This window comes from Hemiscyllium ocellatum, chromosome 9, assembly GCF_020745735.1.
Source record: "Hemiscyllium ocellatum isolate sHemOce1 chromosome 9, sHemOce1.pat.X.cur, whole genome shotgun sequence".
Classification (NCBI taxonomy): domain Eukaryota; kingdom Metazoa; phylum Chordata; class Chondrichthyes; order Orectolobiformes; family Hemiscylliidae; genus Hemiscyllium; species Hemiscyllium ocellatum.
The window spans coordinates 53,498,192-53,521,026 of NC_083409.1; the positions used below are offsets into that span (position 1 = coordinate 53,498,192).

Sequence of the window (22,835 nt, forward strand, 5' to 3'; positions counted from 1 at the left end):
ATGTAGATTTGGGTGATAGGAGTGGGCTGACAGCAGTTTAATCCTCTTCTTTGCACAGCAAATTTTGGTATAATTCTTTGTTCCAAAATTACCTGCAGTTGAGATCGTTGCCAAGGACATTTGAAGATCTTATTGTGAGCTATATATTTGAGAGTTTGAATTTTGGTGTTCAGGTAATCATCCTTGGATAGCGTGTTGAGGAGATGGTCAGCCCATGTCACTTAAACAAACGTTTGTAAATATCTGCCCAGCTTGACTACTCTCAGGTCAGGTAACATTGGCAGCTATTTAAGGTCTCCCAAACACTTTACTAACCGTTTTCTCAAAAACAAAAGTCCACACCTTTTCAGTTCATGGATAAGATTTAAAGATTAATAGTTTATATTCTATATCATCATTACAAATGCTGTGTGAATGTCGATAATAAACAGTAAATTGTTAAACGTCAGGTTGATTCTGAGGGGAGAGGATAGGGAGTTAGTGGAGAGTAAACAGAAATTAGTGGGATAGTTAACAAGTGTCTAATTTCAGTGTTTAATAACAAGGAGAGCAGATAATTCCTGGACAGGTTTAAATGAGCTGAGTAATAGCATAAATAAAAGGGAAATATTCAGAAGTTTGGTTATCTAAAGATTCTGAAACCTGATGGAATATACCAAATGATTCTGAAGGAAATAGGGAACAAATAGCTGGGCTCATGATGCTCCTATGATGGAACTGGGTAGGAAATGATAGGAGATTGATGCAGTAACCATGTCTGAGTGAGGTTAAGAGAGTGTGAATTCCTAATAATAGTTTTCTGTAGTCTCAAAGTTTTTGATTTATAGAATTAGATGAAGGTTCTAAAGATTTTTCTTGTTGATCATTGCTTTGCACGTGTAGCAAGAATAATACATGCCTCTGGCACCTTTGATTTTTATAATTTCTACTAGTGTTTGTTATAATGTTTTTCTTTAATTGATATTAAAACTGAACTCACAACTGCACCAATGGAACAGCCAACAGTAACAGTAATATCCAGTAGATTGTGAAATTGATTTATATGTCATGAGTAGTTTCATTTCCACATTGAGTAAAATTTTGCTTCCATTAAGCAATAAACCAACTGCTTCACTTCCCTATAAAACACAGCCTAATTACATTTCCTACACTTCCTATCGATTGAATCTTCTGAAATAAAACGTTTACTTGTTCAATTTTGCTCGGAGTTGACCATGTTAATCAGTGAATTGTAATCCTCGTGTCATTTTGGTATGTCTTGGAATAAAAACGCAAGCATCTCGAGTAATTGTGAATACACCTTCAAAACGTGGAACTTTGACAGCCACTTACCTTTTCAGCCTGGCCCCATTCCCCCCGGAGGAGGTGCAGACAGCCGATGTTGAAGCAGATTTTAGAGCTGGGCTCAAGAATAGTGGTGAACAGGTTCAGTGCGGTGACCCACTCCTGACGGTCTGCTGCAGTGATCCCTTCATCCCACAGTTTGATGGTGTCGGTCAAAGACATGCTGAGCCTGGTCGTTTGAAGTACACAAGCTGTGAGACGTGAAACAGAGTGAGTCCTGTGCACTGGTTAAACTAGTACCTAATTTCAAGGTCCTGCCTCTTTTACCATCTGCTTCTTCCACTTGACCGAATACACGACCAAAGTGCTACAGGAAATGTGACCATGAGACTAACTTCAGCTGTGACTACACCAGTTTCATAGGAAGTTAATGCACTGATGCAGGAGCTGCAAGTCATATGGACATGTGAACACATCCAAACCTTACCATAACCTTAAAACAAATTATAAAGGCAAAGTAATTTACATACCAATCCTTCCCCATCATCCCCGCCCCCAAAATATTTTAGCTTTCTGTTGCAAACTTCTAAGTTACTTATTTCCAAAGCTGGAAAGGACTGGCTAAAAGGTCTAACTCCGGACATTTTGTGCTCCTGTTGCTTTCACGCCAAAGCTGCTCCGCCTCCCTGTTTCCATGACAACAATAACATGATCAACAAATAGGCAGGTCTTCTGCAGAGGGACCAAACGCCCAACTGAAGACACATCTTTTCCAATTAGAATAGAAAAGAAAAGGCAAAGAGAGCGCTAAGGTTTGGTGAGCAGCATTGTCAGAGCTTTCCTGTGTGCACTCTCGATGTAGATTTGGGGGATGATGGGAGGGATAGGGGACTTCAATTTTCCTGTTTGCACTGCAAGTTTCGCTCTAAATCTTTGTTCCAATAATACGTGAAGTTGAGGTCATTACCAACGACACCTGACTGTCTCATAGTGAGCTGTATATTCTGGATGTTGAATTTTGATGTTCAGGTAATTTACCTGCATTGCATTTTCAGGAGACAGTCATACATATCACTGAAATGTTCCTTTGAAATTTCCTGCACAGCATGGCTAGTTTCACCTCAAGTGATATGGACAGCCATTTTAGAGTGCACAGACTCTCCTGTCCGTCACACGGTACACAGTGTGCCTCATCTCTCCACTCTGTCACACTGTGGGTTGTGTTCCTGATCTATCCGCTGTGTCTCACTGTATACTGTGTTTCTGACCTCTCATCTTTGTCTCACTGTACACTGTGTTCCCGATTGCTCCTGTCTATCTCACTGTGGACTGTAATTGATCACTTCTCTCTGTCACACTGCACACTGTTTTTCTCATCTCTGTCACACTGCATACCGTCTTCCTGATCTTACCTCTCGGTCACGCTGTACACTGTGTTCCTCACCTCTCCTTGCTGTCACCCTGCAGACTGTGTTCCCAATCTCTCCTCTCTGTCACATTGTCATCTGTGTTCCTGATCTCTCCTCTCTGTCACACTGTTGGCAATATTCCTGATCTCTCCTCTCTTTCACACTGTACACCTTGTTCCTGATCTCTCCTCTCTGTCACACTGTCAGCAGTGTTCCTGATCTCTTTTCTTTGTCATAGTGTACACTGTGTATCTGATCTCTACTCTTTGTCACATTGTGGGCTGTTCCCTGATCTCACCTCTCAGTCGTACTGTACACTGTGTTCCTGATCTCTCTATTCTGTCATACTATGGGCTGTGTTCCTGATCTTTCCTCTCTGTCGGACTGTAGGCTGTGCTCCTGATGTCTCATCAGTGTCACACTGCACACTCTGTACCTGATCTCTCCTCTCTGTCACAGTGCAGACTGTTCCTGTCCTCTTCTATACTACAGGCTGTATATCTGATCTCTCCTCTCTGTCACACTGTACATTGTGTGTCTGATCTCTCCTCTCTGTCACACTATAGGCAGTGTTCCTGATCTCTCCTCTCTGTCACAGTGTACACTGTGTTCCTCACCTCTCCACTCTGTGACTTTGTGGGCTGTTTCCCTGATCTCACCTCTTGGTTGTACTGCACATTGCGTTCCTGATCTCTCCACTCTGTCACACTGGACACTGTGGTCCAGATCTCTCCTCTCTGTCACACTGTAGTCTGTGCTCCCCATCTCTGCTAGCTGTCACACAGGAGGCTGTGTTTCTGATCTCTCCGTTCTGCATTACTCTACAAGGTTTTCCTGATCTCTCCTCTCTATCAGACTGTAGGCTATGATCTGATCTCTCATCACTGTCACGCTGTACTATGGCGCTGATCTCTCCTCTCTGTCCCAGTGCAGACTGTTCCTGTCCTCTTCTATCTGTCATATTACAGGCTGTGTACCTGATCTCTCCTCTCTGTCACACTGTGCACTGTGTACCCAATCTCTCCTCTGTGTCTCAGTGTACACTGTGTTCCTGATCTCTTCTCTCTGTCACACTGCACGGTATTCCTCATCTCTGCTCTCTGACACACTGTACACTGTGTCCCTGATCTCTCCTCTGTGACACAGTGTAGCCTGGGTTCCCGATCTCTCCTCGCTTCACACTGTACATTGTGTACCTGATCTCTCCTCTCTGTCACATTATACATTTTGTACCTGATCTCTCATATCTGTCACTTTATACACTGCATTCCTGGTCTCTCCTCTCAGTCCCACTGTAGACTGTGTTCCTAATCTGTTCTATCTGTCTTACTGTAGACTGTGGTCCTGATCTCTCCTCTCTGTCACATTGTCAACTGTGTCTGATCTCTCCTCTCTGTCACACTGTACACTGTATTCCTCACCTCTCCTCTCTGTCACACTGTAAACTGTGGTCCTGATCTCTCCCCTCTGTCACATTGTCAACTGTGTGTCTGATCTCTTCTCTCTGTCAGACTATAGGCTGTGTTCCTGTCCTCTTCTATCTGTCATACAACAGACTGTGTACCTGATCTCTCCTCTCTGTTACACTGTACACTGTATGTCTGATCTCTCCTTTCTGTCACACTGCTGGTTGTGTTCCTGATCTCTCCTCTCTGTCTCCCTGCTGACTGTGTTCCCAATCACTCTTCTCTGTCACATTGTCAACTGTGTTCCTGATCTCTCCTCTCTGTCAGACTGTACGCTGTGTTCCTGATCTCTCTGTCACATTGTAGGCTGAATTCCTGATCTCTCCTCTCTGTCACACTGTACACTGTGTTCCTCACCTCTCCTCTCTGTCACACTGTGGGCTGTTTCCTGATCTCACCTCTCAATCGTACTTTACACTGTGTTCCTGACCTCTCCACTCTGTCATGCTCTGGGCTGTTCCTGATCTTTCCACTCTGTCACACTGGACACTGCGGTCCAGATCTCTCCTCTCTGTCACACTGTAGTCTGTGCTCCCCATCTCTGCTAGCTGTCACACAGGAGGCTGTGTTTCTGATCTCTCCGTTCTGCATTACTCTACAAGGTTTTCCTGATTTCTCCTCTCTATCAGACTGTAGACTCTGATCTGATCTCTCCTCTCTGTCACACTGTACACTGTGTACCTGATCGCTCCTGTCCGTCATACTACAGGCTGTGTTCCTGAACTCTTCTCTCAGTCACACTGTGCACTCTGTACCTGATCTCTCTTCTCTGTCACAGTGCAGACTGTTCCTGTCCTCTTCTATCTGTCATACTACAGGCTGTGTACCTGATCTCTCCTCTGTGTCACACCGTACACTGTGTTCCTGACCTCTCCTCTCTGTCACACTGTACATTGTGTTTCTGATCGCTCCTCTCTGTCACAGTGTGCACTGTGGGCCTGATCTCTCCTCTCTGTCATAGTGTGCACTGTGTTCCTGATCTCTTCTCTGTCACTTTATACACTGTGTTCCTGATCTTTCCTCTCTGTCCCACTGTAGACTGTGGTCCTAATCTGTCCTCTCTTCACACTGTACGCTGTGTATTTGCTCTCTTCACTTTGTCACACTGTACACTGTGTACCTGATCTCTCCTCTCTGTCACTTTTTATACTGTGTTCCTGGTCTCTCCTCTCTGTCACATTACAGGCTGTGTTCCTGATCTCTCCTCTCTTTCACACTGTACACAGTGTTCCTGACCTCTCCTCTCTGTTCACACTGTACACTGTGTTCCTGATGGTCTCTTCTCTGTCACACTGTAGCCTGTTTTCCTGATCTCTTTTCTCTGTCACACTGTCGGCTGTTGTTCCTGACCTCTCTTCTGTGTCACATTGTGCACTGTGGTCCTTATCTTTCCTGTCTGTCACACTGTCAACCCCAGTCCTTATCTTCCTGCTCTGTTGGCTTTGAACCTCAGAACGAGTATAAGACTGTGGTGCTGGTAAAGCACAGCAGGTGGTGCAGTAACCGAGGAGCTGGAAAATCGACGTTTCAGGCATAAGCCCTTCATCTGGAATTCCTCTGATTCTGAGGGAGCTTAAGCATCAAACTGGTGCAAGTGGTTGTGATCCTTGATGAACATTTTGCATCAGTATTCACAAAGGAGAAGGACATGGTGTTTGGCAAGTCTCGGGAAGGATTTGTTGATATTTTGGAGCATGTAATTGTCAAAAAAGGAGGATGTTTTGTGTGTTTTAAGAAGCATGATGGGATCTTTCCCAGAATGCTAGTAGAGGCCGGTGAGGAAATTGCTCCATCCTTTTCCAAAATGTTTCCGTTCTTCCCTTAGTCACAGGAGAGATCGCTGAGGACTGAAGAATAGCCAGCATTGTTTCTTTGTTTAAGAAGGGCAACAGAGATAATCCAGGTATTTACAGGCTGGTGAGCCTTATGTTCCAGGTGGGGAAATTATTGAAGAAGACTCTTAGCGATCAAATTTACTCCCATTTAGAAAAATATGGACTTAGAGTCATAGAGATGTACAGCATGGAAACAGACCCTTCGGTCCAACCTGTCCATGCCGACCAGATATCCCAACCCAATCTAGTCCCACCTCCAGCACCTGGCCCATATCCCTCCAAACCCTTCCTATTCATATACCCATCTAAATGCCTCTTAAATGTTGCAACTGTACCAGCCTCCACCACATCCTCTGGCAGCTCATTCCATACACATACCATCCTCTGCGTGAAAAAGTTGCCCCTTCGGTCTCTTTTCCCTCTCACCTATTTATTAGTGATAGACAAATGTCTTTGTGTAGGAAAGGTCATGTCTCACAAATTTGATTGAGATTTTTGAGGAAGTGACAAAGATGATTGATGAGGGTGAGGTGGTAGATGTTGTCGACATGGGATTGATCAAGGCTTCTGAGAAGTTCTCTCATTGCAGGCTGATAGAAAAGGTGACATAACATGGGATCCCCTGGTAAGCTCGATCCAAAACTGGCTTAGTCATAGAAGACAGAGAGCAGTGGTGGAAGCACAGTTTTCAGATTGGAGATCTGTGCCCAGTGGTGTTTCACAGGGATTCAGTGCTCGGACACTTGTTGTTTGTAATAAAAATACATAATGGTTTGGAGGAGAAAAATACGGTTTCAGATGACACAAAGATTGAGGAGAACTGCCAGAGGATCCAGCAGGGTTTCGACAGGCAGAGAAATGGCCAGTGGAGTTTATCCTGGGCAAATGTGAATTGATGCATCTTGGAAGATCTCATGCAAAATAGTTGTATAAAGTATGAGGCAGAACCCTTAGTAGCATCAACATACAGGGGGATTTCAGTGTGCAGGTCCACAGTTCCCAGAAAGTGGCAACACAAGTGGATAAGGTGGGCAAGAAGGCATATGACATGCTTGCCTTCATTGGTCACAGCATAGAGTGTAAAAATTGGCAAGTCAAGTTCCAGCTGTCCTGAACTTTGGTTAGGCCACATTTGGAATATTATATACAATTCTGGTCACCACACTAACAGAAGGATGTGGAGGCTTTGGAGTGGGTAAGGTACAGTTTCCCGGGATGTTGCCTGGATTGGAGGGTATTAGCTACAAAAAGGGATTGGACAAACTTGATTTGTTTTCACTTTAACTTGAAAGATGAGGACTGACCTGATAAGAAATTTACAAAATTTATGAGAAGCGTGGACAGAATTGATAGTCTGAGTCATTTTCTCAGGGTAGAAATGTCAATTACTAGGGGAACTAGGTTTAAGGAAAAAGGGAATAAGTTTAAAGGAAATTTAAAGTTTTAAAGGAGGCAAGTATTTTATACAGAGGGTGGTAGGCACCTGAAGTGCACTGCCAGAGGAGGTGGAGCTGGGTACTGTAGCAATGTTTCACTGCCATCTTGACAGATATATGACTTGCCAGAGACTGGAGGGATACGGACCACTTACAGGCAAAAAATTTCCAGTTTAGAAAGGCCTCATGTGTCAGTGCAGTCTTGGTGTGCCGTAGAGTCTGTTCCTATGCTATACTGTCCCTGTATCTTTGATCTTCATCCTTATTTTCCCATCTCTACTGATAATTGCTGAGCTACACTCCCCGAACACACATCACTGTGTTCTCTTTATCGTCTTGAATATTAAAGACTTATTCAGCTTCTAAAGAGATTGAACATCTGCAATTTAACTGGAGTGTGTCATTCAACATCTCCATCGCTCTGAAGGAAAACATCTTTCTTCTGACCTTCAGTCTTGGATCAGATTTAGGCATTTTCCTCCCATTTTCTTCAGTTCTGTAATTAACAGTCTAAGTTTAAAAAAAAACCTAAAGCAGCCAAAAGTCAACAACTAACTTTCTTGCTAATTACAAACTGGCATTCAGTCAATTTACTACCACGTCATTATCTGAATAGTGTGGAAATTTTCCAGTTGATAATTTCAGTGAAAAGAAAATGATACAATTGCAAAATAAGATTTTTGTCATTTATTTAATTAACAGGAACCATCCCATTCTCAGCAGACCCTGTTAATCTCCATTATCCTTTCGTTCCAGAGGATGTCCGAGATTGTGACTGTTTTTGGGGCTGACAAGTGCCAAGGGAAAGCTATAGCCACCGCCTTGCTCCAAGATGGTCATTTCACAGTGCGGGCTGTAGTTCAAGAGTTAACCTCTCCCACTGCTCAGGAACTGCAGACAGCAGGGGCACACCCATTACTGGTAGACTTCAACAATCCCGACAGCATCAGCGCCACTTTGTGTGGTGCACACAAGTGCTTTGTCATCACCCACACAGATTTCAACAACAAGGATTCTCTGAGGGTTAGTCATATCATTACATTCCTTCCAAACAAGAGGTGAAGGCCCTGTGGTATAATCTCTGGACTAGTAATCCAGAGACCCACGTAGTCTCTGTCTGGGTAATCTAGGTTCGAATCCCACCATAGCTGATGGTCAGATTTGAATTTGTGCTAATTGCAATTCAATGTAAATCTGGAATTAAGAGTCCAATTCCTGGATATCAGGAAAAACCGCTCTGAGTCACTCATGTCCTTTATGTTGACTTGTATGCGTCTCTAGACTGGGCAGTTAGGGATGGCCAAAATAATAACAAACATTTAAACATAATTAAAATAAGCTATTTCAGATTCTGGAGATCAGAATTAAAAACAGAAAGGATTGGACCTGCTAAGTTTTACTGGCAATTTCTGTGTTTTTTTATAGATATTTTTATTAGAAATTTAACATTTTTGCAAGTTTATAAAAATAAACAAAACTCTCAAATACAAACATTGATGTACAATTAAATCAAATATACAATAGTCAAAATTTAACAAAGGAAAGAAAAAAAACAAAAACCAAAATAAAATTAAAAAAAAACCAAAACTCAACTTTCTACTAATCTAACCTATAACTAACCAGAGTGTATACTTAAGTCTCTTACATGCTCGGAATGTATTAACATCAAATGTAATAAAACCCGTATTCGTGTGGGATTCCTCTCCCAAGGGGCCCCGGAGCAGCCAGGTTTGTAATCTTCACTAAATAAAGGCCCTTGTTAGGATGGCCGAAATATCTGCATTTATGTAATTCAAAAAGGGCTGCCATATTTTATAAAATAATTCAGTCTTTCGGTGCAAGGAAGTCAAGGGGAATATATTCCATAATTAATCTGTGCCAATTTGAAAGTCCAGGGGGGCCCTCAGCCACCCAGTTCATCAAAATATTTTTCCTTGCACAGAAAGAGAGAATAGAAAATAGTCTCTTCCCGTGCGTATCCAGGGAGGAAAAGTTCGAAAAGCCCAAAAGGAGAGATACAGGGTCCACTCTAATTTCCGTTCCTAAAATATCTGTCAGGGTACTTGCTACTTTAGTCCAATATCTACGGATCTTATGACAAGTCCATAGGCAATGTACCAGAGTGCCCACCTCTATTTTGCATTTGGGACACATTGGAGATGCTCCTGCCTTAAATTTTGCCAATCGAGCCGGTGCTATATGGGCCCTATGAAGTATCTTCAGCTGGATAGCCTGGGTTCTGTTACAGATAGTAATTCTTCAAGCATTTTCCCAAATATCATTCCACATTTCTATAGAGATTTCTAGTCCCAAATCCTGATCCCATGTTTTAAGCAGATTGTCCATATCTCCCGACACTTCATCATGTAGTAAATGATAAATAGTACTAACGGAGGATACCCCTACTGGTCGTAGGACATTACATTCTCTATCTGATTTATGAAGACTATCTAGTAACGTAGTCTTCTTCTGTATATAATCTCGAATTTGGAAGTATCAAAAGAGGTCTCCATTGGGTAATCCGAATTTCTGACGCAGCTGTTCAAAGGACATCAGGACCCCATCTTTAAATAGGTCCCCTAAACATGAGATACCCCTGGATCTCCAGAGTTTAAAAGTGGCATCTGTAAACCCCGGTTGGAATCCCCATGCCCCTACTATCGGTGCGTGGGGGGATGTTTTATGTAAATTACCCTCATTTTGCCGCATTATATTCCAGGCCTTAATTGTGTTTAGTATTATGGGGTTTTTACAGTGATCTGTAATGATTTTCCTCTTGTCTGAAAATAAGAGGTTAGTAAGTGGGTATTTTACTTGGGAGGCCTCGATGTCCAGCCAGATTGATTGTGGATCAAACAAGACCCAATCAGCTATGTAACTTAGTAGGGAACTTAACTGATATTTCCTAAAGTCTGAGAAATCCAGTCCTCCCCTTGCCTGTGGAAGCTGTAGCTTCTTCAGCTTAATAAGGGGCCGCCTATGATTCCAAATAAAGGAACCCAGCCAGCCATATAATTTACGTAGGGCTATCCTTGGCAGCATCACCGGAGCATTCTCATAGGGTATAAGAGACGGGGCAGAACATTCATTTTAATTAGTGCTATTCTACCCAACCAGGAAATTGGAAGGTCTCCCCATCGCTGGAGGTCCTGCCTTATCCTTTCCAGTAATTGCACAAAATTAGCCCTATACAACTGACCAAATACTGGAGTAATAAAAATACCTAAATATAAGAAGCCCTCCAGGGACCAACGAAAGGGAAAAAGGGATCCGTCCACTAAGTGGGGTGTCATAACCAGGCCACCCATTGGCATAGTCTCCGATTTTGAAAAATTAATTTTATAGCCTGAGAATGCACTAAATGTATTAATAACTTGAATTAGACGAGGTACTGACATCAGAGGATTATTGAGGAATAAAAGAACATCATCTGCATAAAGGGTAATTTTGTGTTTACCTGTACCAATCCTCAGGGCCGTTATATTAGGATCAGTCCGTATAGCTTCTGCTAGTGGTTCAATTATTAGCGTAAATAACAATGGCGAGAGAGGACATCCCTGACGGCAGCCCCTACCCACACTGAAGCTATCCGATCTTAATCCATTGGTAATAACAACTGCTTTGGGATCACTATACAATGCTGAGACCCATTTGGTAAACACCTGTCCAACGCCAAACCTTTCCAATGTGTAAAACAAATATGACCATTCAACCCTATCGAATGCCTTTTCCACGTCTAATGAAATTACTACTCCTGGTATCTTTCCCTGATGACAGGCTTGGATCATATTCAAGACCCTTCTAATATTATTGGATGATCTACGGCCTTTAATAAATCCCGTCTGATCCTCCTTTATAATATATGGCAGTACCCTTTCTAGTCTCAGTGCTAACATTTTAGAGAGGATTTTAAAATCTACATTTAGCAAGGATATTGGTCTATAAGATGTACAGTCTTCTGGATCTTTTCCTTTTTTGAGGATAAGAGAGATATTTGCCTCTTTCAGCGTGGGCGGGAGACAGACCTGACTATGTGCAAAGTTATACATGTCCATAAGTGGATCAGCCAATATTTCTGTAAATTCTTTATAGAATTCAGCTTGAAAACCATCTGGACCCGGTGCCTTTCCGCTCTGGAGTTGCCTAATTGCATCAAGTATTTCTTGGACTGTTAGAGGAGCATTTAGGGCCGATACCTGTTCCGGAGTCAAGCCCGGAAAGGTCAAATTTTTTAAAAATGACTGCATCCTCCTAGTCCTATCTTCACAATCCTGCGATTTATATAACTCAGAATAAAATTCTCTAAAGATCGCATTAATCTTTTTATGATCATGAGTCAAGGTACCTGTACTTTCCTTGATAGTCGTAATAGTCTGAGGGGCCTTCTTTTTCTTTGCAAGAAATGCTAAGTATCTACCCGGTTTGTCGCCATATTCATATAACCTTTGTTTTGCAAATAATATTTCCCTCTTAGCCGTTTGAGTAAGCGTAGTGTTTAGTGCTGTCCTAAGAGCCGTAATCCTTTGCAATTTTATAATAGAAGGTCTATCAGCGTATGCTGTTTCAGCTGCTGTTAAGCGAGCTTTGAGCAGACGCTGTTGCTCTCCCTTCAGTTTCTTCTGAGTAGGAGATGGTCAAACCTCGTGCATAAGCTTTGATGGTCTCCCACATCATTGATGGGTTGCTAGCCGTACCTGAATTAATTTCTAAAAAAGTTTTAAATTCTTGGGAGAAGTACTTTACAAATTTACTATCTTTTATCAGGAAGGGGTCCATACGCCAATGCCGAGCGGATGTCCCATTGTTCCTTGCCTTAGTTTCCATATATACAGCGGCGTGGTCGGAAATCGCTATAGTACCTATTTTACAGGATAACATAGAATTTTAAAAAATCGATGGGACAAAAGACATATCAATTCTTGTATGACATTTATGTGGATTAGAGTAGAAAGAAAAATCTCTACCCTGTGGATGAAGACATCTCCATACATCTACCAATCCTAATTCTTTATTCAGATCCGCCAATTGTCTAGATCTGGGAGATACTCCAGCAGCACTCTTGGGAATCCTATCTATTTCCGGATCCATAATACATTAAAGTCTTCCCCTATAATTGTATGACGGGCACCAAAGGCCATCAATTTTGAAAAAGCTTCCGTTATAAATTTAGAGGGGTGTGCCGGGGGGCAGTACAAATTTAGAATCCCATATTCCTCTCCATTTACGAGGGCTTTAATCAAAATATATCGTCCAAATTTGTCTTTTATCTGATTTAGAATTTTGAAAGGGAAATTCTTCCGAACAAGAATAACAACTCCCCTGCTTTTTGAGCTAAAAGAAGAGAAAAAGGCCTGATCAAATCCGCCCTGCCGTAATTTTAAATGTTCTTTATCCGACAGGTGTATCTCTTGTAGGAGAGCTATATCAACTCTTTCTTTCTTAAGATTTGATAATATTTTCTTCCTTTTGACTGGCGAATTACTCCCCTTGACATTCCAGGTGCACCACTTAACCGACTGATCAACCATAATCATCTGGGCAGATCCGAGACCCCTTGGGAGGGGAAACCCTATCTGGAACATCCCGAGCATGGAGCATATAAAATTTACAAAAATAAAGGCTCTCTATTACACTCACAACAATATAATAAAAAACTATTTCTAAATAAGAAAAATATAAAACGTACCTAAATGGAGATTTTCCCCCTTATTCCCAGGAAGCGTCACTTCCTCTCCAAAAGTCCATCTTATCCTCTCTCAACCAATGCCCCACCCTTGACCCAGGTGCTCCTCAATAAAATGAGGAGAATTCAAATATAATACAAAGCTAGAGTTAACAGTGAGCACCCTACCCCCGCCCACACCAACACCTGGATATATTTGGGAATGTTAATACTATATATAAATATATAACTATAAAATTACAATCTCAACAAGTAATAATTAGATATAATAATACAAAATAACAGGGGAAAAACAACCCCGCTCCTAAAGACAGAGGTAAAATAGAATAATGTAACCACCTCCCCCCACTAACATTAACCAATCTCTCCAACATATATATACATACATACCCACATATATACATAAAGTAATAAAAGAAAACAAACCAAGCGGGGGGGGGAGAAAATCAAATCCCTCTCCCCGCCCCCCATGATAATATTAAACAATGAGGTAAAAAAAAAGAGAAGAAAAAAAAAGGGGGAATATAGACCAAAGTGGGGGGAAAGGCAAACCAACATCCACAATCTCTTGCAGTTTATTTAAGAGAGTCCAAGAATTCCTTAGCCTTCTCTGGTGAACCAAAGTTTTATATAGATCCTTCGTGGTTAAAGCGTAGCGTCGCTGGATAGCGTAAGGAGTACTGAGTATTTAAGTCCCTTAAACGCTTCTTCACCTCATCGAATGCCTGCCTCTCCCTATAGCTCTGCAGCTGGAACAGGACCGGGCGTGGGCGCTGGTTTGAGCCGGGCCCACGTATTGCGACCCGGTAGGCCCATTCCACCCTTACCTGGCCTGATCCAGCATGCAGATTTAAAAGCTGTGGCAGGCACTGCTCCAGGAATGCTGTAAGCTGGCCTTCCTCTTCCCGTTCGGGAAGGCCCAGCAACTGAATATTTTTTCGACGACCTCGATTATTGAGGTCGTCAATATGATTTTCTAAGGTCCGGACTCGCTGCTCGAGAGTCCGGACCTGATCGGCGGTCGATTGAGCTGCAGTCTCCGAGGTCGCGGCCTTTAACTCCGCCCCTCCGACTCGGCGCTCCAGTTCCTGGATGTCTCGGCCGTGCTTCTGCAGCGCGGCCGAGAGTGATTCCCAGCGATGTCGGGACTCCTCAATGAAGGCATCGATCTTCGCGTCCAGCTTGGTGATCATCTCCACAAGGCTTGTTACCATCGGTAAGTCCCCCGGGGCGGCTGTGGACGCCTCTGCTGCAGCTGAAGAGGGAGAGGGTGGGGGAGGGGGTCCTGCTTTTTGAGAGCTGCGGACTCCCTTCCCTTTGGTCATTTTTCACTAAATATTAGACTACTTAAATATAATACTAAGCAACTATTTAAATTTAACAGCTATTATGAATGATTTGGTGAGTGTGGTGGGAGTGGGTGACCCACTTTACCCAAGTCTTGGGAAGAGCACTATAGACTCAGACTCGCTGGGTCGCCGCCATCTTGGATCCCCCCGCACTTTCTGTTTTAGTCAGGGTTGAAATGTAATTGCTTGCCCAGCCTGGATCGATGATATTAACTACATATGCAGAAAGGGATCAGTACTTACACTGGTGAGGGGGTGGCTGTTCAGCAAAAAACACACAGACGGACATGGAGAAGTAAACCAGGAGAGACATTCAAACCATGGAGGAAGTGCAGAGGCTGTACTGTGACTGATCCCTGGGATAGGAGTTTGTGTTCTGAGTTAAGTAAAAGGTACAGTCGCCATTGTTTTACCCAACTGGAGGGCTGTTTTTTCATTCAATAGAAATGACCGATGGTGGTTTAGCCTGAGGATTACCATGCTTACGCAAGGGGAGAGGTTGAGAAGGAGAGTCCTTCATAAGCTGATGATGGGAATTGAACCTGTACCTTCCTGTGTTAGGAACCTGACCATTCAACCAGCGTGGATTTTCAATGCATTGGCCATTTGGTGGCCAGAGGGTGCACTCACTGCCCAAATCAGGATGCTATTTGGTTTTGTGAAGCTGGGTGGTTAGTCAGACACCCTTGAGTATGGAAGGAGCTGCAGCCAGCTGTTGCAGGTAGAGGAGAGAGAGGGTGCTTTATCTCTCAGCAACACTTAAATTGTTTAAATTAAAAATGGCCACCACTGCTGGGCTACCATCTCCCTGTACAGAGTGCCCTGCAGGCAGAGCTGTGGATAGCTGTGCAGTGAAGATCCCAAAGCCTGTCAAGAGTGCTGAGTCACCCCAGCCCCTACCCAGGCTGCTGTGAAAAATGAGATTTAGGCGTGAGACATCGTCAACTGGCAATGCAATATTTAATGCCATCTGCCTTTATTCTAAATGATGCCCCTAGTGTCAATGAATGGAATTGTGAGAAGAAATGAGGGAAAAATGGACATTTCCATCTTGAGAAAATGAGACTGCAAAGTGCATATATAGAGGTATAATGAATATTAACAAACTGCATTTAAAATAAAAATCATAGGAAAGTAAACCAAACAAGACTCCAAGTTAAACTGCACTTTTTGGGTGTAGATCGTAAATTCAAACTGAGGACTACAAGGCCTAGAGACAGGAATGGATTTCTGATTGGGTGATGAAGGTAAACATCCTGGAATTAGGAAACAATAAGCTGATTCCACTATATGTCAGCCATGGAAAGTTGTGAAAGAGATTACTGCTCCAGATATTGTTCCAAATATATACTGACTAATTTGATGTTTTTGAATTAACTGGGAGCTTGGGGAGCCAATTGTTTTCCATTGCTTTCTTAATGGAAATAATTCAGCTAATCAGAGTTGACTTGTCAACTAATCAGTACCCCTTTCATCCTACTGAATAGATTACTGTAATTAGACTAAATTCATGCATTTGTCCTGATCAGTACAAGACAAAAGCTCTGGTAATATGACTCTCTTATCAGCAATATCTAAATTCTGTACTACCATGCAGTACCAAGTGACTCTTTCACAAGATGATTGCATAATAGGCAAATATAATCCTTACACCACCAGCTTGTCTTACAGAGGAAGTAGGAAAATAGCCCAATGGTTTACCATTTTAAAAACAATTTCCTTCCCATTATGTTTCTTTCTTCTGCAGGCTGAAGTTCAGCAGGGCCACAGGATAGCTGACATATGTAAACAGCACAACATCAGGCAGATTGTGCTTAGTGGAGCTCATCATGTTCACAGGAAATATGGTCTCCCAGCAAGACACATGGATGCAAAAGCATGCATCAATGATTACATGAATGAAATTGGTTTGCCCAAGACGGAGATTATAGTTCCATTTTACTTTGAAAGTTTTCTGACAACATTCAAACCAAACCCAGTTGGAAATAACACTTACAAAATTGGTAAGGATTGAATTTCAGTTTTCGTGAATTGCAAAAATACCTTCTATTTACTATAAATTTAAGGGTAAAAGATCCAAAGAATCCATAAAGAATTCCTCGAAGATGGTGAGAATCTAGAAGTAGGATTCATAGTTTAAAAGTAAAGAGGCACTCAGTTTAAACAAAAATGAAGAAACCTTTTTTTCTCTGAGAGTTGAGAGTCTTTGGAAATCCCCTCCACAAAAAGCCAGGCGGCCTGTGCTTGTTCCACTGGTGGTGCATATGTTCTTTCAAAACAATGGCTGAGTGAGGTTATCTGAATGGGTCGAGAGTGTGGTGCTGGAAAAGCACAGCAGGTCAAGCAGCATCTGAGGAACAGGAGAAACATGATGAAGGGCTTATATCCGAAACATCAATTCTCCTGCTCCTCGGATGCTGCCTGACCTGCTGTGCTTTTCCAGCACCACACTCTCGACTCTGATCTCCAACATCTGCAGTCCTAACTTTTTCCTAATCTGAATGGGTATAGACCAGAAAATATGCTTACTCAGCAGCAATGCTGAGAACCCTCACATTTCTCATCAATAAAGATTGGCATCAGAAGGGGGTCACAAGTCTCACATTTACATTCTGTGTACCCGGTTTGAGTGAACGAGGTATGTGCAATGATCACCAGAGAAGCTACTTAGAATAATGAGGTTCTAGAAAACCTCTCTAACATTTATATAAAAGAGATGAAGTTAGAATCAGAAGATGGCACATTTCATTCACAATCACTAAGATGCATTATCAGCTTTGCAATCTTCTCCCTCGCATCAGTGTGTGAATGGGGACAACATGGGATCAGAGTGTTTTACCCATGTGGTAATGACATGTGTTGCAGAACCAGTCACAGGCTGGTTGTGGTTGGGTACAGCGTTGTCACCAATACTCCTTTCTACTCTTTTATAAAGCAATCCCAGCCTCATGAGTCTAAAATTTATAGTCATTTTAATCAGCCTGCTCAGACATGTTATGACACACACCCAGGGAAGATGGTACTTGAACCAGAATGTACTGACCCAGAACACTATCACTACATCACCAAACCCAGATCGATAGAGTTGAAGGGCCTATCTGAGTAGCTGTGTTATACTCTTAATGAGAAGAAGCATTTATCTTCTAACAAATATGCCGTTTGATTGAATGATCACACCTGATCCAAGTTACACTGACTAATTATCCATCATATTATCAGGAGCCAGAAAAGACATTCACTTAGGGTCTCGTGATAGATTGATTTGTCTATCTCCAAAGACTGTTTAACATCAGATTGGTTGAAGTTTGTTGCAGCTTCAACATGAATTCTTTCAGAACGATGACCTTGGACAACAGTAACTACTGTATACTCTGGACACCTACTGTTTTTATGTTTGCAGAAAATGTAGAACCAGAAATTGAATATTGTTGGTTACTTATTGCACAAATAAAACAGCAGATGTAGCGACTTGGTGAAAAAGGAAACATTGTAATGATTGTGTCGAAAGGAAATCAGTGAATCACTGAAAACTTGCCATTGAGAGACTGTAGACTGACTTGTGGGATGACAAATTTTTCCCATCAGGAGAGATTATGTTGGCTGGGTCTGTAATCTGTAGAATTTAGAGGGGATCTCAATGAAACATATACATTTATAACAGGGCTGGGCAGAGTGGATGGAGGTCCCAAATCCTGAACAAGGAGTCACGGTCTCAGGATGTGCAGTAGACTACTTCAGAATGAAATAAAAGTCTCTTCACTCAGAGAGCGACGAACTCCAGAATTCTGTACCGCTGAAGGCTGTGGAGATCATGTCACTGGACTGAATGACTTGCCACTGCCACTATTTGCTGCGTTTCTGTGAATTTAGTTGGATGTTGATTAGTTTGCAAAGGAGGAAATGGCCATCTGTTTGTTTCTCTAGTGTGCATCAGCTTCACCAGTGACATGCTGACATATTCTGCTGCGCATGATGACAAAAGTGTCACTCCATAACTTCAGTATATAATCTGAAGCTGACTATTCAGTGGAGCATCTAGTGTCCCTGGTCAACATTTACCTCGTCTGTTAGTGGGCTGTTTTCAGGAACAAACTGAACAATGACTATGCTTCAAAAATAATAGCAAAGAGTTTTGTGATGTTCTAGGAAGTGAAACATGCTGAATAAATGCACATTGTTCCTTCTTAGGTATGTGGTTGAAGAAAAGATAGTCGTTAAAATCTAAGTAACATGTTTGCTCTGTATAAAGAGTATATAAACTTTATAAACAGCATAAGTGTTCACTTTTTTTTACTAGGTGAAAATCCTCCAGATGCTGCGCTTGTTTTACTTTTTAGAATTGTTCTTTGTTGTTTACAGTCATTCCTATGGGAGAAACAGCCATGGATGGAATAAGTATCAACCAGATTGGTCCAGTTGTGACAGCCTTGTTTAAAAGCCCACAGCGCTGGATTGGAAAGAGCTGTTTTCTGTCAGCAGGCAGGCTGAAGATCCAGGAATATGCACGAATTCTCACACACCACCTATATCCCAAACAGTTTAAAGATTCCCGGGTATGACCCATCTTAAAAACATATTGTCACTGGATTAGTTGATTCTCAGAAGCAGCTTGTGGATGAAAACGATTGTTGAGCAGCATTGTGTATGGGTCAACATGTTATCATTTTATTTCAGGGACTTAGATTAGAAATACAAAACACGAAAAGTGAAATGAATTTAGACAAAGCCGTTTGTCTTGGATGTTAACCTTTGGCATAGAACTTTGTTAATCAGATATCAGATCAGATGGAGGGTCGGTGTGAAAATGAAAATCATATTGGTACACCAGGAGGTTTATTTGATTGTTTAACTCAGCATTGTTTTACTTGTTATAATGGTGATGATGACGGGGTTTGATCAAATCTGAAAAATGTTCCTTTTCTCAAGAGGTAATGAATGAGCAGAAAGAATTCTTTTAAAATGCAGTTTTACATTATTACCCATTAGATGCAGAAATAGAAGTAGGCCATTTAACCCATCATTTGGCTACCTATTGACTTTCCAAAACATATTGCTTCTGTGTGCAGATAGGCAGAGAGGTGTTGGCACAGCGCTGGCTGGAATTGTGTTTCTGCAAAATCCCCACTGCACAAGGCTTCATGGGAATTTCCTAGGAAATTGAACCTGCTCCTGGGCAATTCACTTGCATCTGGAACTTTCCAAAACAGCCCCTTCAAGTAAGGAACTTTAGAAGATTCCAAATCATTTAAGCCTAATAGTTACGCAGGAAAAGATAAAGGTTACAAAACCTATTCTAAACCCTGGGGAACTATCAAACTGCCTCTCCAACTCCTAATGACCCGACAGCCTTCCCCGCCACAATGATCAGAAAACGACATTACCAAACCCAGCAACTTCTCTCCCTTCCCAGACCTGCCCTGTTCTCCCCTCTCAGACCAGGCCATCCTTCTCCCCACTCAGGTCCTGCCTCCTCCCCCTGCCACCTCTTACCCCTTTCAGACCCTGCTACCTCTCCCCTTTCCAAACCTGACAGTTTTTGCCCTGACCAGAGTCAAAATCAACCTCATCCAGCATTTCCAATTTCTTCCCCATTGTTGGACATGACAAGCCCTTCACCAGCCTGACCCTCTTGGACCCAATATCCCCTTGGCTGGACCCAGAAGATACACAGTACTCTGTACCCCTGAAGCCGACAATTCACAATCCCTCACCTCCCTAAGCTCTCATCAACTTAACCTGTCCCATGGAATCTTCTCTATCCCACCACACACCATCCAGCTGGCATGCTACAAACCTGGCATCCTTCCTGGCCTCACCCACCTGACACCCTAAACCCATAACTAATTCCATCTAAACCCCACAATTAATTATTCTTTTGTAGGAGTTGTCTAAGTGGCAGGTTTGCTGTTAGACAACTACATCATAGCACAGAGCACATGGACTATTCCAAATGTGGGTGTGGTTTCTACAATGACCCTACATGGTGCTGGATTTGTGGATTCTTGGACAGCTTCATAACAGTGGGCTCAGGTTCAGGAATCTCCAGCAATAAAATTGTCTAAAGGTAGCTGGGTAACTTTTAATTCGATCATGATCAGAGTTAGGATTTCTTATCCTACTCAGAATAGTTGAGACATAACTGCTTTTGCAGCTTTCAGTAGAAAGTTGAGAGTGCAGTTGTAAAGTATAAAGCAGATATGACTATTCTGTCCAAGACTTGAACACGATTCCTATATCAAAAGTTTTTTTTAGAATTTGTTTTGCGCTCCTAAACTGAATAAGTAACATTTATTGTCTGAGGTGTGATCTTTCCTTTAACATTCATTTGCCCCTCTGTTTTTCTATTAATGATATAGTGGTCATTGTACTTTTAAAATATCTTCTTTCATCTTTCTTAATTCCAGTTATTACTCTGCACCTTCACTTTGTTTAAAGCAAGACTTAACACAACAGTCCCTACTGGGGCTTTTGTCAAACCTCTCATTTCCTTCCAGATTATCTTCCTCCTTTTGCAATCTAAATTTGACAGCTTTAGTATAATGTCAATACTTAGTTCCTCTTATACTCCTCTTCAATTCTTGGCTTTTAACCTAATGCCACATGCACCTGAAATGAAAGAGCATGGACAACTAAGGTACGGTCTTCCTGCTCATAACCCTGTTTGCAGCTGTTACATATTCCAAACAAAATCCTTGTGCAGTAACTGGAATAGACCCATCCACTCTGTCAATCAGGATATTTTATCCAGTTTCCATAATAATCTGAATTATACTTGCCCATTTCTTTCTCTTGATGGCAGATTTCAGTCCGAGAGTTTGTGGAATTCTTTGGAGGACCAGGAGCTCAGGACCTTGGGAATATGTTTGAATTTTGGAAGCGAGGTGGACAGAAAATGAACTATGCTTTGACTCTGGAGCTGTATCCAGAGTTACAACAATTCCAACAGTGGGTTTCAGCTAACAGTACCTTACTCAGGACTGCTCTGGATAATGAACAGTCAGAATCGACAGACAGATGAATGCATGCGAGTAGAGTTAACTGCTGTTCCTAAATCTTTTACAAAAAATTTACCAAATTAGTACCACTAGGAAATTAGTAATATCTTACTGGAGGATGTATCATTGACCACATTTATCAAGTGTTGGTTCTCAGAAATAAAATGCATTCTTTTGTGTTTATGTGCATATTTATTTTCTCTTTCTTTTCTCCCCAGCACATTAAGTCAAACTGTCCTTCAGATTGTAATTTGCTTTGGACTTCTGCCAATGTCACTCTGAGCAGCCCAGAAGTGGTCTGGCTCCAAAGTCTCCTCATCCCATTTATACATTGCAGAATTAGTATCAGAGAGCCTTGAACCAGGACAGACCAAACTGTGGCTGATGCAGCCATATTACAGGACATTTGGTTCTCCTACATCAGTTAGGTTCTGCCTTGACTGAATCAGTGGGAAAAATGTAAGACTTGCAAATTAGGGCTACAACTGACTAATCTCCACATTCATGTCTGTGGTTCTGCTGCTGATTTTAACATATTTTTGCACTATCTTCCATATATAGATGTGAAGATAAAACCTCAGCCACAAAGGGCTAATGTCAGCATGTGATGTAAGAAGTAGTAATTTGTAAAAGCAAGAAGTACTGTATATAACAAATATAAAACAATTTTAATTTTCAGCCATCAAGAAAACTTAGTATTTTAAATTAATTTTCACCATTAACCAGTTAATAAGAGTTAATTTTATAGTTTTCCAGTAATTCTTCAGCATTGTGGTTATGAGCTGTTGAAATGTAACTTCCTGTTTTGAAACTGAAGTTTTTTTTATAAAATGCTGTAAGTTCAGTGTTGCAGATCTCTCCTAGACTCGAGCAGTTCTGCACTCTTTGTGATAGGGAACAGCACTGGTGCAAGCTGATTCAGATTAAATTCTTGTTCACAGCTTTTTTGTGCACTGACTTGCCTGATTTATGTCACACTCTACAGGTCAGGGATAGTTCCTTCATTGTCTCGAACTGGGAATGCTTGACATGCCAAAACCTATCCAAATTGTGTAAAATAAGGTGTGCACGTAGTGCAACTTCCTGGAATCTCAAAACTTTCCTGAACCAAATATGAAATATTAATCTTTTCAATTTTGCATTGTATTTTAACCTGGAGTAAAAGAATTCAAAAATTGGAAATACACAGGCCAGTCAGTATTCTGAAGACAATAGGGTAATATTTCAGGTGAAGTCCTTTCATCTCCTGTGCATTGTTAACATTGCCCAATTTTAGTACAGATAGAACCATCTGAAATGTCTATGTCATGATATCATGCATTTTCAAACACTTGGCTTGTCCTTTAATTTTGTTCCTAAATTTAAAAAAATGAAAATC

The 22,835-nt window shown here is 41.7% G+C and overlaps 2 protein-coding genes across 3 annotated transcripts in view; one reads left to right on the forward strand and one right to left on the reverse strand.

Annotated features, from left to right (window-relative positions):
• Positions 1 to 1,903, reverse strand: part of ncf2 (neutrophil cytosolic factor 2) — a 45,352-nt gene extending 43,449 nt beyond the window's left edge. Inside the window, exons 1-2 of the mRNA XM_060829752.1 lie at positions 1,815 to 1,903; positions 1,333 to 1,535 (exon numbers count right to left, since the gene is read on the reverse strand). Of these exons, the coding sequence (XP_060685735.1) occupies positions 1,333 to 1,506 (174 nt within the window). The 5' untranslated portion in view covers positions 1,507 to 1,535; positions 1,815 to 1,903. The remainder of the gene's footprint in view (positions 1 to 1,332; positions 1,536 to 1,814) is intronic.
• An 83-nt stretch (positions 1,904 to 1,986) lies between these two features.
• LOC132818713 (nmrA-like family domain-containing protein 1) lies at positions 1,987 to 21,552 on the forward strand. 2 transcript variants are annotated; one of them, XM_060829754.1, is made up of 5 exons: positions 1,987 to 2,101; positions 8,187 to 8,453; positions 16,210 to 16,465; positions 18,822 to 19,015; positions 21,262 to 21,552. In XM_060829754.1, exons 2-5 carry the CDS (start codon positions 8,190 to 8,192, stop codon positions 21,478 to 21,480), a joined length of 933 nt encoding a protein of 310 aa, XP_060685737.1. In that variant the 5' UTR covers positions 1,987 to 2,101; positions 8,187 to 8,189; the 3' UTR covers positions 21,481 to 21,552. The 2 variants fall into 2 exon arrangements, with proteins under 2 accessions (XP_060685737.1, XP_060685736.1); XM_060829753.1 differs by having other exon boundaries at positions 1,987 to 2,096.
• The last annotated feature ends 1,283 nt before the right edge of the window (positions 21,553 to 22,835 follow it).